This window comes from Pediculus humanus, genomic scaffold, assembly GCF_000006295.1.
Source record: "Pediculus humanus corporis 1103172107488 genomic scaffold, whole genome shotgun sequence".
Lineage (NCBI taxonomy): Eukaryota > Metazoa > Arthropoda > Insecta > Psocodea > Pediculidae > Pediculus > Pediculus humanus.
In genome coordinates this window covers 90722-108981 of record NW_002987105.1, presented here as the reverse complement: position 1 = coordinate 108981, position 18260 = coordinate 90722, and the positions used below count along the sequence as shown (strand labels likewise).

The 18260-nt window shown below is 29.7% G+C and overlaps 1 protein-coding gene across 1 annotated transcript in view; it reads right to left on the bottom strand.

The window, feature by feature from the left end:
* The window catches only part of Phum_PHUM144550 (protein abrupt, putative), a gene marked incomplete at both ends in the record, with an annotated part of 16790 nt that extends 12353 nt beyond the window's left edge, over positions 1–4437 (bottom strand). Inside the window, 3 exons of the mRNA XM_002424613.1 lie at positions 1028–1670; positions 3439–3461; positions 4411–4437. Coding sequence (XP_002424658.1) covers positions 1028–1670; positions 3439–3461; positions 4411–4437 — 693 coding nt within the window. The remainder of the gene's footprint in view (positions 1–1027; positions 1671–3438; positions 3462–4410) is intronic.
* Between the last annotated feature and the right edge of the window lie 13823 nt (positions 4438–18260).

The following is an 18260-nucleotide window of genomic DNA, read 5'->3' as shown; positions in this document are numbered from 1 at the left end:
TTTTTTTTTTTTTTTTTTTTTTTTTAATTGACAGGTTTTTGTTCAATGAGGTATTAATAATTTATTTTCTCGGTTCATTTATGATAAAATAAAATTTAGAAAAAAATAAAATAAAATAACAAGCCGAATAGAAAGGGGAAGCCCCCCCACCATCGTTTAAAAAGAAAAACTTTTCTTGACTAAGAAAAATATACCGAAAAAAAAAAAACATCAATTCGTTTTTAAAAAAAAAAAAAAAATATTCTTGACTAAGAAAAATATACCGAAAAAAAAAAAACTTATCAATTCGTTTTTAAAAAAAAAAAAAAAAAAAACCCCTTTTCCGGTTTTTAAACGTCCCTCTTTTCCGTCCAAAAAAAAAAAAAAAAAAAATATCGGGCCAAAAAAAAAATTTTTTTTTTTTTCTTTATTTCCGGTGAGAAAAAAAAAAAAAAATTTTACTCGCAATTGAATTCACGATTTCTTTTACATAAATCTTCTCACAACGAGACATGAGATGAAAGAAATAATTTTAAAAAGTGTCCAAAAATTTTTTGACAAGAATATTTTTTAAAAGGTATTATAACTGGAGAGAAGGAAATGAAATCAATGGCGGTAGCGATGGCGGTGGTGGTAGTGGTGGCGGTGATGGTGTTGGGTGGTCATAATGTTCGCACGATTGTTAAAAATGATTAATAATAAATTTTGAAATATCTAACGGAAATTTAATTTGATGAATATGTATTGGTAACGGTTAATTTGAACGAATTATTTTATTATACGTGTGGGCAATTTCAGGTTTGGTGCTCCCGGCCAGGTAGCAGTAATTGTTATCATGAAAAACTTTTTTTTTTTTTTCACGGAATGTTTAACGTGAGCGGGTTTAACGAGTACCGCGACGATAATGACGCGACGACCTTTTCGCGTGACACGTTTATGGAATCGATAAAAAAAAAAGCAACGGATTTAAAAAAAATTTATGCGTGTGAAAAAAAACTAAAAGTTTGACTCGTAGCGGAAATAAAATTTAAAAAAAGGAAAAACTTACCGGAATATTTTCCTGATTATCTTTGGTGTTGACGTCGGCAAGGCCGCGTACTTGAAGGGTTTGTGCAGTCTTGAGGAAATCGGTAAGTTGCTCTTGACCGACGTGCACTTCTCCGTGATACATAAAACGTAAAAGAGCTTCCATGTCTTTCTGTGCGACATCACGTAGTATGACTATGGGATGCTGGCACGGATTGGCTTTGAGCAGTCGTCGGAAGTAAGGGCTACAAGCGGATAAAACGACTTTGTGAGCCGTGAACGATCTTCCGTCGCACGCGAGCGTCACGTCGACGAAATCTTCCTCTTCCCGCAGGTGACGGAACGATGATAATATGCTCGTGTGAAAATCGTTCCATCTGAGACTGTATTGCTGTTCGCTGGGGGCATCGCCATTGCTGGCTGCCTGGGGGCCGTCGGACCCTTTGCTGTCGGGCCCGGGCCCCTCTTCTCCACCTCGCCCTCTGAGATCCACAATCTTGCCGTCACCAAATCCTGGGCTCGCTCCGCCCTCGCTCACTTCCGTACCCAGAGGAGCCGTCCTGGATAAGCACTCGGCACTCGTGGCCAAGCAGATATTCAGGCACGTGAAATATATATATTCCACTCGATTAAAAAAACTTTTAACACATGCCACGAGGCCCCGACTGTTTTACGCGCGACAGTTTTTCTTTCCTCTTTTCTTTTTTATATTTAAAAAAAAAAAATTAAACAAAAAAAACTTTTTCGAAAACGAATCAAATTAATTATTTTAAAAAAAAAAAAAAAAGTTTTTTTCTTCACTCGCGGTTAAATTTAACGTAAACTGTAATAATAATAAAGCATGAAGGCATTAAAGTTGCATAATCACTTTTTTGCAGGCGGTTTCAATTGTATCCAATTTCGAATGTTTTTAAAACAAAAACTTGAGTTTTTACTGTTCTCACTAAAAAAAAAAACAAAAAATTTTCCTTTTTAAATATTACTTAATAATTTCTTATTTTCTTTTTCACATCAAACAAACAAAAAAAAAAAACGCACGACAGTCCCTTGTCACAATAATACGTAACTTTAAAAAAAAAACAAATTATTCACTTTTCCTGAAAAGTTACAAAAAAAAAAGAAAAATATTACGCCAAACGTTCGTTTAAACAAAACAAAAAAAGGGAAAGGAAAAGGAAAATTCCAAAAAGTTAATAAGCTAAGGGAAGCAAAAAAAAAAAAAAAAGAAAAGAAAAAAAAAAATAAAAATCGACGCGATTGGGCAGACATAAATATAGAATAAAAAAAATTTTTTTTTTGAAAAGTAGTAGAGAGAGAGAGAGAGAGAAAGAGGAAGAAATGACACGGATCGATAAAAGGAAAGAAGAGAGAATGGATGGAATGGATAATGGAGTGACCATTTCAACCTTTTCCTTTCCTCTTCTCCTTTCTCTCTCTCTCTCTCTCTCTCACCCACAAACCTTTCTCGTCATCATCACAACCCATTGCTCACTATATATATATTCACTTGAAAATCTTTTTTTCTTTTTTTTTTTTTTTTTCGGAAAACACTAAAACGGTGGAATATGAGAAAGAGAGGGTAAAAGAAAAAAAGTAAAAAGTTCGAGAGTGAAAATTGGGGGGAAGAAAAGTTATTAAATATGAAAACGCCCAGCAAAAAAAAAAAAAACGTTTTCTCTATTTTATTTTGTTAATCATTCGCGCCTAAAAATTTTTTTGAAAAAAAAAAAAAATTAAAAAACGACCTACGTAACGTACATAGATAAATAAATAAATTAATAAATAATTTTTTTTTTTACCATAAAAACGAAATTAATAAATTTAAATAAAAATTTTTTTTTTCACTTAAAAATTAAAAAATTTCGGAAAATATTAAAAACATACACACGTACTTGCACACACACACACACACACACACATTCGCACACATTTACACACACGAAGATGATAAACACACACGCACAATACACCAGAAAAAAAAAAAAAAAAAGTTTCACGCGTTCGCAAACAAACACGTTCGAAAATAAATAATAATCCCAATATGAAAATCAATAAAAAAAAAAAATTTTTTTTTTTTTTTTAAATCAAAAAAAACTTTTAAACGTAGTAATAGTATTATTATTATTAACAACAACAACAACAACCGTCACGATGATGATAACTTAACAAAACGCGAAAAAAAAATTAAAAAAAAAAAAAAAAAAAATTTTCGTGGGCACAAAACAAAAAAATAACATACACAGAAAAACAAAAAAAAAAAAAAATCACAAACGTAACATTATCGAAAAAAAAAATGAGAGAGAGAGAGAGAGAGAAAAAAAAATTGAAATTAAAATTAAAATTAAAATTGAATTGAAATCACACCTTATTAGTTTGTTGTGGAAATTTATTAAACAAAAAAAAAAAAAAAAAAAAGCGTGTATCCCTCGTTACTTGCGCAGCGCGTACTGAACGGCCTCGAGTCGTCGTCGTCGTCGTCGTCGTTTTTGTTGTTGTTGTTGTTGTTGTTGTCGAATTCGTCGTCGTAGATTGAGAGTGCGAGAGTGGTGAGGAGAGAGAGAGAGAGAGAGAATTCTCTTATTCTCATTGCAATGCGATATATTGCAACTTGACTAATGGTGGCACACTCGCACGTTTTTTTTTCTTCGTATGTGCCCGTGTGCACTCACTCGCTCTCTCCCAATTCTACTTCTCATATATAACGCTTCACAAACATAATAAAGGACGACTTGTGTTATTTATTTACTGTTTTTTTAATTTTTTTTCTTTTTTTTTTTCGTTCGTTTCGTTTCGTTTTTGCGATCGGTTATTTTTTTTTTTTTTTTTTTTTTTTCTATTGGTTTTCAGACATTTAAATGCTTCTAAAAATTTTCCGGTGAGTCACAACAAACAACAAATATATAAACACACATGTAAATTTTTTTTTCTTAATAATTTTATATGATTCGTTTATCCGAAAATTTTTTTTTTTTTAAATTATTATTATTATTGTTGTTATTATTATTATCGATTTTTTTTTTTCGGGGGGTGATTAACGTCGTGATACTCACTACTCATCGTATTTTACCTAAGAATTTGTTTTTTAATTTTCGGTTGTTGTTGTTGTTGAAAAAGCAACGCCGCGTTAAATTTGTTTTGCGGTTTTTTTAAAAACGAAGGGAATCTTTTGTCCTCCCCCCTCGTCGCCCTTCGCCGCCCTTTTATTGTCCTTACCCCTATCGTGTTTTTTAGAAAAGACATGATTTTTGTATTATCTATTATTTACCTTCAAGGAGAGTTTGTCATATATAATTTTTTACGTGGGTAGATTGTTGGTTAAAAATTCACATATACTAGTTTCAAAAGAAAAATGAATTTTTATTTTGTCCCCTCTTGTCTCTCTCTCACTCTCTCGCTCTTTCTCACTTTGCTAAGCTTTTCTTTTGCCCCCATTTTTTCTTTTTTAATTAATAGAATTTCAACAAAAAAAAAAAAAAGAAAAAAGTTCATTAAAAAAAAAAAAAAAAAAAAAAGTTGTAAAAGAAAGAAAAAAGAAAATTTTTTTTTTTTTTTTTTTTTTTTTTTGTTTTAGTTACGTTTTGATCGATTTAATAATAAAAATAAACTTTAACCGTGTCCGACCTGATTAACACGGCGGGTTCCCCCTCTCTCTTCTCCCCTCTTTCCCCCCTCCCCGAATAAAATAAAAAAAACAATTCAGATTGTAATGAAATATTTTTTTTTTTTTAAAAAAACATGGAGTTTAAAAAAAATTATGATTCTCGTGCAAAAAAGCAAAAAAAAAAAAAAAAATTTGATTCCTTTATTTTATTTTTTTATTCCCACGAAAGAAAATGAAGAGAAAAAAACAAAAACAAAACAAAACAAACAACAGAACGACCGACAATCTGCGTAACAATTAGTAACACTTTAGTCTTAACGATATCAAAAACAAAACTTTAAAAAAATTAAAAAGTTTTAAAAAAGTTTTAAAAAAAAAAGAAAAAAAAAATTTCGTAGAAAGAAAACGGGGGGAGGGGTGATAAAAAGGAGGGAGTAAGTTTAAAAAAAAAAATTATAAAAGAAGAAGAAGTAGAAGGTAGGAAAAAAAAAGGAAATTTTTCATTAACAAGAAATTTTATTATTTTTTTTTTTTTGGTGAAAAACAAAATTGAACCGATCCAGGAAAATTTAATCTCTTCATTAATAATTTGTTAAAAGTTTTGAAGCTTTCCAAAATGGCTAAGTTAGTTTAGGTGTCCGATCCTGCGCCGTCGGAAATTTTCCCCCATTCCAAACCCCCCCAAAAATCTAAAGGCCTTCCTTCCTTCCTTCGTTGCTTGCATCATCATCATCATCATCATCCCATTTTATTTTAGCATTTATTAGTTGACGTAAAGGTAAAGGAGAGAGGTTGCCGAAGATTCGGGAGAATGAAAAATGGTTTGAGATGAGGTTTGGCAAAACGTGCGCGGTGGTGGTGGTGGTGCTGACGGTGATGGCGATGGCGATGGTGGGATCGGTGGTAGTGGTGGTGGTAGAGGAGGAGAAGGAAAACGGGAACGATGGAAGGAAGAGAAAAGGAGAAAAAAGGGGAAGGCGAATAAAATAAAATAGGCGGGTTAGAGCGAGATGAGTTTTCGAGAGGAAGAGAAAAAGTGGCGGGGGTGGAAGCGGCGGGCGGTTACGGTGGTGGTAGTGGCGGTTGGGGGGAGAAGGAGTAGGGAAAATTTAAATTAAAATTAGACGCTCTTGCGTAATAAATTTCTGGAATCTTCGAAAATAATAATAAAGGCAGTGTTTGAAATCAAAGCGAGGATTTAAATTAACAGTAGAGTTATTTTTAAAAAGGTAAAGGGATTGCGCACCCAATTTTAAATTAATTTTTAATTAGAGAAGTATTTGCTTTTTTAAAACTTTTTAAAAGCCAAAAATACCTCTCTCTCTCTCTCTCCCTTTCTCTCTTTCTCTTTCCCTCCCATCTTTTCTTCTTTTTTTTTTTTTATCTCCCCAATGTATTTTTTTCTCTCTCACTCTCTCTCTCTCTTTTTCCTTTCACTTTTTATATTTTTCCTTTTTTTTTTTTTTTTTTTTTTTTTGACTCTCCGTTAATTATCCGTCAAATTTTTTTCTTTTTTTTTTTTTGTTTAATGCGAAAAAATAACAAAAACAAATATAAAAAAAAAAAATTCAATAATAATAATAATAATAATAATAATGATGATGATGATGATGATGATGGAAAGAAATCATCCGGATCAAACGGTAGTAGAAAATATTATATTATTTATTTTCATCTCATCTCAACTCCTACTACGCCTACTACTACTACTCCCTCAAGAAAAAATCCTTTTCCTCAACTTTCCTTTTCTTTCCTTTCTTTTCTTTTCTTTATGGATTAATAAAGGAGCGTATAAAAAAAAAATTAAATATGGCGGATCATCGTTCGTTACGTTACGTTACGTTTTTTTTTTTTACCGATTAACGATTTAAAAAAAAAAAAAAAGAAAAAAGGAAGAAAATTTAGATTTTGATTTTTTCCTTTTGTTTATAATTTTGTTTTTTTGTTTTTTTTTTTTTCGTCACTTGATAAATTTATTTACGTGTTAAGTAATAGAGAAAGTTCTAGAAAAAATGCGAAAAGAGTTTTTCAAAAAAATTGTTTTGAGCGTAAAGAAAAAATGAAATTTTTAAAAAACGTGTCGATTTTACGTTTTTTCGATCTTTCTCTCTCTCTCTCTCAGTCTGTCTTAATATTGTATTGCGTAGTTACGCATAAAAATAAAAAGAAAAATTTTTTTTCAACGGTCATTTAATCACTTATTTCATAGATTTGTTGATAATAATAATAATAATAAAGAAAAAAAGGTTTCGCAATTTAAAAAAAAAGGCGTTAAAAACAAAGTGACGAGAGAGGCGGGAGAAACGTATGTGAAAAAGTTTCAAAAACATAAAAATTAATTAATTTACTCAAACCCCGTGTTATTATTATTATTATTATTAAACTCTTCGTCACCTATTCCCTTGAGAAGTTTCTTTCTCGGGAGGGGATGGAGTGGAGTGGGATGGGGGGTCACACAAACGTATCGTCATTACTTTTTTTTTGCTTTGCACGAGCCTAAAATTTAAAAAAAAAAAAAAAAAATTGGGTTCAATGTAAATTTAAATCGCGTCCTAATATTGTTACCATAATCGAATCGTATATTAAACAATTCTTTGATATGATATTGAAGGAATAGAGGAGTAAACAGGAGGAACAGGATCAGGAGCAGGAGGAATATAAACAACAGCAAAGAAAATACGATAACGTTTTTTCCCCATTCCAACGATTGTAAAAGTTTCGGTTTAAGGCAGACAGCGATGAGGTGTAACCAAACTATTTAGTCTCTAACTTACTAAAAACTTTATCTCAAATGTAAATTACACGTAATAATAATAATAATAATAATAATAATAATAATAATAATAAGATAAGAATAATAATGCATTACAATCTCTACAATATTTAAATCCCGTATATCGAACGTTTATCGTTTAACGTCGAAATCGATATTTATTATTATTATTATTAATAATTTAAACCTTTTGATGTTATTGCTGAATTTTTTTTTTTTTTTGCGTATATCAAGGGACTTAATTATATATAAAAAAAAAGAAAATGCAAAATTTTTTTTGCTTGCTGTTTGTTACGTACGTACGTTGTTATGTTTTTTAATTTAAAAATCGATTTTATTACTCTATGGTTTAAAATTAAAAAAAAAAAAAAAAAAAAAAAATAGATTGATATCAGAAAAATTTTCAATTAAAAAAAAAAAAAAAATTTAATCTATGAAGTTAAGAAACTAAATTAAAAAACGATTTCGAAACTAAAAAAAGAAAAAAAATGGTCGTAAACGGTGGTCGCTAAAAAAATTAAAAATTAAAAATCGAATTTTTACTCATTTTCCACCTTCACTCCACCCCCCCACTCTCTCCCCGTTCACGCTCTCCCCTTTCTTTACTCTATCTCTTTCTTTCTCTCTCTGTCTCTCTCTCTTTCTATAAACTTTTCACCCGTTTTTTTCTTTTTCTTTTTTTTTCTCCAGGTGAATTAAATAAAAAACGTACTAATTAATCAAATATACGTATAATATAAAAATAACAAAATAAGACGTGTCTGGAAAAAAAAGAAAAATCTCACTGACTGACTGACTGAATGAATGACTGAACGCTTGAAAAAAATTTCGTGGTAAAAAACCAAAAAAAAAAAAAAAAAAAATCATTTTTTATTTACACGTGAGCCTTTTTTAAAACCTTTTCGGTGTTTTTTTTTATTTTATTTCCTTCCTCTTTTCGCATCCTTTTCAAAAGGTGTTTAATTAGTTTTGTAAAAATAAGAGGAGGAAGAAAAAGAAGAAGATAAAGAAGAAAGTGAAAAAAAAAAAAAACAAAAAATTTTTTTTTCATTTTCATTGAATTTTCTTTTTGAATAATTTTTAATTCATTTAATTTAACAAACGTAACAAACGTGGCGGCGGCAGCAGCAGCAACAGCAGCAGCACTATCGTCAGCAACATAAGGGGAATGAAGAAGCAGAAGCATAATAATTTTTTATTTTATTATTATTATTATTTTTTTTTGTACGTTACGTAATAATGCTTTTTCTCTCTCATCATAGATAAATTTAAATATTGAACAAAATTTAATAAAATATTAAATATTAAAAACGTAAAGGATAGAGAGAGAGAGAGAGAGAGAGAGAGAGGGAAAACAAAAAAAAGAGTGAGAGAGAGAAAGAAAAGAATAGAGAGAAAGAGATAGAGAGCTAAGAAAATTTTGATAATTAGTATTTCTCGCTCTCCCGGATTTTATAAACTTATATTTAACATTTCGTAGAATCTAAAATTCAGTTAGGGCGTGTACTCCTTTTTGTCTTTTCTACTGACGTTTTTCTTTTCCTTCTCTATTTTTCTATCTATTTTCCATCTCTCTTTCTCTTTATTTCACTTCTTCTCCTTTTATTATTTTTATTATTATTATTATTATTATTATTATTATTAGTATTTCGTTCTCCATTTTTCATTTCATCTTTTTCTATTTCTTTCACCTTTCTCTTTCTCTCCCCCCCTCTCTCTCTCTTTTCCTTTTTTTTTTTTATCATTACGTTTTCCTTTCTCTCTCTCTCTCACACACACACTATCACACGCATTTTCTATCTTTTCTATACGTCTATTTTCTTTTTTTTTTTCTACGTCATCGTTTTTGTCGTCGTCGTTGTTGTCGCTTTCGTCGATGTTGTTGTTGTTGTTATATTGTCATCTGTAAACTGGACACATTTATTCAAATCATCCAATCGATTTCCAACAACAAAAACTAATTCTGTTTTGTTTTTTTTTTTCTTCTGCTCCTTTTTAAAGACTTTAATTTTTTTTTTTTTCCCTAAAATTTCTTTTGGATTTCGTTTTCGATTTGACTTGGGTTTCTATCGTTTCGGTCCGAAAACGAACCGAGAAAAATGGGGGGGGGGAGGTAAAAGAAAAAAAAGGGCAAATTTTCGAATTACAAAAGGAGATCCCGTGTGACAAAATTTAATTTATTGTTTTTAATATTATCGATCGAATTCTTTATTATTGATTTATTATTATTATCATCATTATTATTATTATTATTTCGCTCGTCTGGCGTTTTTTTAAAGATAAAATAAAATAAAAAAAATTAATTAATTAATCATTTATTTATTTATTTATTTTTAGTAGATTATTACTAGATTGATAAATAAATAAATAAATAATTTTTTTTTTCCTCGTTTGCAAACAACTCGATACTAGGAAAATAAACTTAACTCTTTCTCTCTCTCTCTCTGTCTCTCTTTCACCTCACACTCTATTTTATTATTATTATTATTTATTTATTTATATATATTATTAGAAAAAATAAATTTAGATGATGAGCTAACGAAATCATAAAAAAAAGAAAAAAAAAAAATTTGCGTTGTGTCTCGTCGTCATCGTCGTTTTAATTGATTTTTAAGTCTGAAATAATTTTTTTTTTTTTTTTTTATGTTCAGGTATTTTTAATACGAGAAAAAATATTTTTAAAATAATAATAATAATAAATGAATAAATAAAAATATCTTATTACGCGAAAAAAAAAGAAAAAGAAAAATTTTAAATGCTTAACGTACGATCGTAAATAACAACGAAAACTATTAAAAATGTTTAAAAAAAAAAAAAAAAATCAAAATGAAAACAAGATAGGATAAAACGAGAGAATGAAAGAGACGGGGGGAGGGGGGAAAGATTGAGGAGGAGATGAAAAGAGAGGAAAAAGCAAATGAAAAAGAGGAGGAAAGAAAAAAAAAAAAACGGCCGCAGACAAATTTCTCATCTTCTTTTGAATTAGGTGTTTAAATCAAGCCACTAAATTATTTTATTTTAAAAACAATTTTTTATTTTATTTTATTTTATTTAAAATTTCACGAAGCGTTTAAGGTTAATTAAAAAAGTGTGTGTGTGTGTGTGTGTGAGAGAGAGAGAGAGAGTGAGAGAGATGAAAAACGAATGCGTAAATATTAAATAAACACGCGTAAGATTCGTTTTTTTTTTTCTTTTTTTTTCCTTTCAAAGAACGTAATAAATTATGCATGAAAAGTTTTATATATATAAAATGAATGAAAATATCCGGGCGGGTGTGACTCTCGTACCTTTTTTTGTTAAAAAAAAAAATTTTCTTACCGTGTCCACCACCATCCCGAGTGATGGTAACGAAAAAACGCACGCACATATCACGCGTTCGTTAAAAAAAAGGAAATTAAAAAACGCGAATTATAATGAAACGGTAAACTTATTAAAGAACAACAAACAACAACGTAAACAATAAACGATAATATCGGTGTGAGAACGGATGATGACCGAACGCTCTTTAGTTGACCTTTAAAAAGGAATAAAAGAAAGAAAAAAAAAAAGTAAAAATGGCAAAAGGTCGAAAGGCATCAAAACGAAACTAATTATTAAAAAAAAAAAAAATAAGTACATAAATGAATAAATAAATACATAAATAAATTTATTTCGATTGAATACAAAAAAACAAACGCATCACAAAAGAAAAAAATTATTACCATAAAAAAAAATAAATAAATAAATTTAAGAATGAATGTGCGTGAGGAGGGGAAGAAAAAAAAAAAAAGGTTTTCCCGCCTTTTTTTTCTCTCACTCACTCTCTCTCACTCTGTCTTTTCATTTTTCTTTTTTACTAAAAAAAGAAAGAAAAAAGGTTGTAGTAAAAAAAAAAAAAAGGGGGAAAAACTGGAAAATTTTAAACGTAACGTTTTTTTTTTTTAAGAAATTCGAATCCCAAAAGGCGGAAAATACATTGAAACGGAAACAGAAACCACCAAAACAAAATAATTAACGTCCGTATCAAAGATCAATCAATAATTATTATTATTATTATTATTATTATTTTTAAACTTTTTTGATTTTATTTATTATTAACGTAAATTACAGTTTAAAGAGTTTAAAAAGAAAAAGCGAGAAAAAAAAAGTGGCGGAAGAAAAATAAATAAATAAAAAGGAATGAATGAATAAATGTCGAGCGAAATGTATACTAAAAAAAAAAAAAAAATTTTTTTTTTTTTTCAAGTCGTCTTACCTACCTTCAGAGGCAAGTCAAATGTTAAAACGTTAAAAAATATATCCATTAACCCTTGTTTGTAACATCCCCTAAGTCCGAAACAACCCCTATTCCAGTTACGCAGCCTGCAAAGAAACGAAACTAACAAACTAAAACACATCGGTTCTCACAAACAACTCTCCGTAACACTCTTCCACACTCTCCTTTCCCGCCACCACCGCCGCCGCCGCCACCTCCCTTTCCTTCTCCATCTTTTATTCCTTTTTCTCCTTTCTCTCTTTCTCTCTCTCTCTCACACTCATTTTATCCGTCTCTTTCTACCAATCTTGTTTTTTCTCTGTCTTTTTTCCTTTTCCTATCTTTCTCTTTCTCTCTTCACCTCTCTCTCTCTTACTCCGGACTCTCTCGCTTTCCTCTCTCTCTTTTTCTCTCTCTTTCTCCCTTTTCCCCTTTACCCCGTCTCCCACGCAATCGTCAGTACGCCAGTACGGCGCTGTACCCAACCTTTGCTATTGATTTTGTACTTGAACTTTTATTATTGCCTTTGCTGTGCTTCGCCTCGTGCGGGTTCCCAAAGGAATCGAAGATAATGGACGCTCACTACTTTTCATTAGAGAAAGACGGAGCATAAGTTCGGCGCGAAGGGGAGGGATACGGGGGGAGGGTGTACGGCGGTGGCGGCGACGGCGGCGGCGGAGGAAGGAGAAATGGGGGGGAAGGTAAGAAGAGATAGGGGGTGTGTAATAAGAGAAAGGGGTAGTTTCACGAACTGCGAATTTCACCCCTTTCCGCGCGATATTTTTCCGTTAAAATTTAATTGAAATTTTTTTATTATTATTTTTTTTTCTTTTTTTCTTTTTCGAGATTATTCAGCGCGGTTTGATTTATTTTATCCTCTCTTTCTCTCTCTTTTCTTTCACTTTTTTTCTTTTTACTTCTACCCCTTCAAATATTTTACCCCCTACGCACAAATTTTTTTTCCCCCTTCCCCTAACAATGGTGTAAAAATCAATGGGGATACACACTTTCACACACACACATTTATATATATAATTTGGCTAGTATGATTTTGGGATAGTGAGGGGTGGGAGGGGAGAAGGTGAGAGGAAATAAAATCAACGAAGAGAAGGAAGGTAAGGGTAGGGTAAAAGAGGGAGGGGGAAAAACGAGGGCGGCGATAAAAAGAGGAAAATCTCAACTTTTCATTGCCGTTCGAGAGTTTGATTTTCTCGTCGTAGTAATAATAATAATAATAATAATAATAATAATAATAATTTTCTATCGAATTTTCTAGAATTTCTCTTCTCACAGGTTACCTTGGAAACTATCATCATCTTATAATGCCTATTCTATTTTATTTTTTGAATTAAAAAAAAAAAAAAATGAAAAAAAGGAAAAAAGGAAAAAAGGAAAAATTGTTTTTATGACTATAAATTTTCCAAATTAAACTACTCGAGTAAATTAATTAATATATAAATTTTACGATTTGAATTTGAGTTTTTCCTTCAAACTCAAACTTAACTTTTTTTTCTTTTTGCCTACTCCCTTAACCACCTACCCCCAACTCTCTCTCCCTCGTAAGTAACGCCCATCATTCATTAAAGTAATTCTTGACGAAACGACACCCACCCCCCCATCAACGCTCCTCACCACGACCGACTTCGCTTCCTCTTTTTCCTCTTTTTCCTTTTTTTTTTTTTTTTAATTGTTTTGTTTAGACAGTTTAACCACTTATAAGGATATAAAAGAAAACTTAAATTTCAAAAATGGACGCCGAAATTGACCAATAAAAAAATTTTTTTTTCTTTTTTTTTTATTATTAAGGAAAATAAATTAATAAAAACGAAAAACTTTTTCTTTCTTCTCTCTTTCTCTTTCTTTCTCTCTCTCTCTCTCTTTCTTTTTTTCTTTCTTTCTTTCCTTCCTATTTTTTTTTTATCGTCTTCCAAAATAAAATAAAATAAAATGTTTTTTTTTTTTTTTTCCCGTTTTTATTATTTGTCGTAATAATAATTCTGTTTTTGTTTTCTCGTTTCATCCACTTCCGGTATGCGTAAAAATTTTTATTTCCGATTTCAAAAAAAAAAAAATTTCGATTCGATTTGATTTGTTTTACGATAAAAAAAATATAATAAAAGTAATAATAAATCAAAACGCGAGGAAAAAAAAACGCGTTCGTTAACATTCGTACCTGTGTTGAGTACGTTAAAAAACGGCTCGTAAAAACAATTACCTACCTGGTAATCATCACATTTTAAGGTACCCATTTTATTATTATTATTATTATTATTATTATTATTATTATTATTATTTAATAAACTCGATAAAACGATTTTTTTTCTTTTTGATCAATTGCGATTTTTTTTTTTTTTTTAATCCGGCGATCGTAAATCAAAACAACAATTTCTTTTTTTTTTTTTTTCTTTTTCCTTTTTCAACATCTTCACCCGCCTTTTTTTTAAACGTAAGGCGTTTGTTTACGATTAATTTACAACAAGCGGGGGGTGGGGAGGGGAGGAGGTAGAGAGAGAAACTACGAAAATATTATTATCTCGAATGTTCGATCATGTTCTATTACATTCCATAAAACTAAAAATAATTCTAATAACAAGTGAATAAATCATGGATTAAAAAATTTTTTCTTTTCTTTTTCGTACCTGAAAAATTTATCATTATTGTAAAAAAAAATTACCGCCGTATTGTTTAATGATGATGATGATGATGATGATAATATTGTTGTTGTTTTCATGATGCGGTGAAACGTCGTCAAAATGCGTACGTAGGATTCGAATTTTTTTTTCCTCGCAAAACTTTTTCTTTTCTTTTATTACTGTCGGGGGGAGGGAGAGGTGGAGGTGGAAGTGGAAAAGATAAATGTGATTGTGAGTCGTCGTGGCGTTAGAAAAATTTTTTCTTTTAGTCGGATAAAAATAAAAATAAAAAAAATTTTTTTAATTACGTAATTAATAGAAGAAGAAGAAGAAGAAGAAGAAAATGAAAAAAAAAATTAATTAATTAATATTATTATTATTAATTATTATTATTATTATTATTATTATCATTATTTACTTTCACGTTACGAAATGTTCTCATGACCGGCTCTACGGTAAAAGTTTTTTTTTTTTTTTTTTTTTTTTTATTAAAATAATAATAATAATAGTAAAATTTCTTAATTTTTATTTTTTATTTTTTTTAATTTCGTTTAAAACTATTCGATACAATTAGCAGACGATATTAAAAAAAAAAAAATTCTTTAAATTATTACTCGTAATAAAATAAAAAAAAAAAAAAAAACTTTTTGCAATTAAAAAAAAAAAAAGAAATGGCGGAGGAGGACGTCCTGTGTATTTTTTTTTTTCCTATTTTCATTTTTCATTTTATTATTATTATTAATATTATTTATTTATTTTTTTTTTTTTTAAATTTTACCGCCGGTTTTTAATAAAAAAACTAAAGTAAACTAAACTAATCGAGACGATTTAATTTTTTTAGTTAACCAATTTTTATCTACTGCTAATTAGTTTATTTTCTACATAGGTATAACTCTCTTTTCGTTATAACCTCGTCGTTAAAAAAAATTTTTTTTTTCATCATTTATCATACGCGAGAGTTAGTGAGTGGGGAGGAAGGAAGGGAGGGAGTAACGGGGGAGGGAGAGAGGGAATGTGCGTTTACGCGGTTTTTAATCCAATTAGCGTTAAGGTAGCGTAAAGAGGAAGGAAGAGGAATCTCCGTTGGTGTTGTATCGACGGCGGTTTTAAAAATGTAAAAATTTCAAAAAAAAAAAAAAAAAAAGTGCGACAGTGTTAATCGAGGTGAAGCGTTAAATTATTATTATTATTTTTACATTTAAACAAACAAACAAACAAACAAACATAATTAAATATCATTTGAAATTACACACATTACGACAACCACGAAAAAAAAGAAAAAAAAAAATTAACGCCACTACAATTTTTTTTTGTATTTATTACAAATACTTACTCGATAATTATAAGTCACGAATGTTTTTATTTTTTATTTTTTTCGTGGGGGGATGGGAGGGGGGAAGGTGAAAATGGTGGGAAAGGGGGGGGGGTTTGTAACAGTATTTCGTAGTCAACATTTAAATTTTTTTTTTTTTTTTTTTTGAAATTGTGTTGAGTAAGAAAAAAACGCTGCGAAGCAATTTTCTTGACTGGTTTACTGGGTGCGTAATAATTTTATTTTTTCGGAGACTCTCGAAACATTAATAATAATTATTATCAGTTTGTTAGTTATTATCATTATTATTATTATTTCTATTTTTTCGTTAATGAATGGTGAAGTTGTTTTTAATAAGTTTGAAGTTTTCATCACCCATGAGTCAACACCTCCACCACCACCACCACCACCGCCTCCGCCATTATCGCCTTTAATTCCGCTACCACCATCATAATCGATCGAAATCCTGGCAATTCGTTACCGTTACGAAAACAACAACAATTTCACTCAAAATTTCGTTTGTTTTTAAAGAAAAAATTCTATTAGTGCCAACGTGAAAGAAAGAAAAAATAATAATGATGATTTTTTTTTTTGTTCTTTGTGTGGAAAACAAAATAAATAAATAAATAAATATTTTATTTATTTTTAGTTTTTGGAATTCATCACAATGTACAAAAATTTAAAATGTTTAAGAGCACTTTAAGAGATTCAGTTTTGTGCTTGAAATGTTTCCTGCACACACACACATACACACACTCTCTCTCTCTCCCCATCTATCTATCTATCTCTCTTTCTTCTTCTTCTTCTTCGTCTATTTTTTATTATTATTATTACATTCATACATTGAAAAAAAAAAAAAATACAACAATTTCTTTTTTCTTCTTCTTCTTTTTCTTCGTTGTTTGTTGTTGTGATGGTTTTTTTTTTTTTTTTGCGTTCGTATACATGTATATATTTTTTTTTTTTTTATAGGAACGTTTAAAAAACGAATTTTTCTTTTAATTTTATTATTATTATTATTATTATTATTATTATTATTATTATTATTATTACTATTATTATTATTATTACTGGAGAGTTTTAGACTATGGGAAAAGAAAAAAAAAAAAAAATTAGTCGTAAAATTTTATGCGAAGCGAAAACACAGTCCAGTCTACGATGAAAATAAGAAATTGGGTAAATATTTTTGTCCAGTTTACGACTCGACGCACAACCGTAAAAAAAAAAAAAAAAAAAAAAATGGCGGAACAAAAAAAAAATTTTTTTTTCGTACAAAGAAATTAATTGAAAAATGATTTTAACAAAAGAATGAAATAAAGGAAAGAAAGAAAATCAAAAACGTTTTCCGTAATCAGTCGAGTAATAAATATTTGTAATTTTTTTTTTTTTGTTTCAATAATTGTAAAAAATTTTCGTTTTAAATTCCCGTCGTTGGGGTTCCCTTGGGATTGACGAATCGGTCAATTTGTAGAAATCATCTGGACTATTTTTTACGTCACCGAAATTTTTTGTAAGGGATGATTTTTTAACGTAATAATATATTATTACTCGAGTGTGTGTGTGTGTGTGTATGGGTCCGAGAGTGAATAATTTTTATTTTAAATTTTATTACTCTATGATTATTCATCTCTCTCTCTCTTTCTCTCTCTATATCTTTTTCTTTCTTTAACCTTTTCCCATATTTTTCCTTCTCGTGATGATTAAAAATTTTACCATTAATTTAAGTTGATTAAATATTAATAATTTCATTTTGAAGACGATGAAGAAAATTTTTTCCCTTTTTTTTTTCAAACGCGGGGAAGAGTGGGACGGGAGTGGAGGGGGGTACGAGCGAAAATTTTGAATTGCTTTCCGGAAAGGACGACGACGACGACGACTACAACGACTGGAAGAGACTGGAAGGAAACTGAAAGGGACGTAAGGGTTTTTTTTTTTGTTTTTAAGGGTGTTATGAAAAAATTGTCTTTTCTCTCTCTCTCGCTCACTCATTCTCTCTCCCTCTCTCTCTCTTTTTTTCTTTCTATCTCTCCTAAAAATTAATCCTCCATGCGCAGATTTAAATTATTTTATCGTTTTCGAGTTTTTTTTTTTTTTTTTTTTTTTTTACGAGTATGGAACCAATTACGTTTTCGGTTCGGTTTTTTTTTTTTTAATGGAATTTAAGCGAGGACATTTTTGTTTTACGACGATTTGTTTGTTTCTTTTGCCACGTTAAACGCATCACGAGCGTTTTGTTTTTTTTTTTTTGTTAAACAATCTTAATAATCGTCTCACAGGAAAATTTGTCGACAGGCACCAAATTTTTTTTCCTCGTTAGCACAGCAGAAAATTTAAATTATTTAGAAATATATATTTGACGCACTCACGCACACACGACAATTGTAATTGACTCGATAGCCAATTATATTTAAAAGTTCAAATACGAAACGAATATAATGATGGCAATGACACTTATCAAAAAGATTGTTCATGACCGTAAAGAAATCATTTTTTTTTTTTTCAAATAAGAATCAGTCACTAACACTAATAGATGAGGAATAAATAGAAAAAAAAAATGTGAAATGCATTTTATAAATTCATTATAAATTAAATTCTTACGTAATAAACTCGGTATGAAATCAGTATGAGAGAGAGAGAGAGAGAAGAGAGAGAGAGAAAGAGCAGGAAACGGCATTGGAAATAATACAAATTGCGCTTAACAC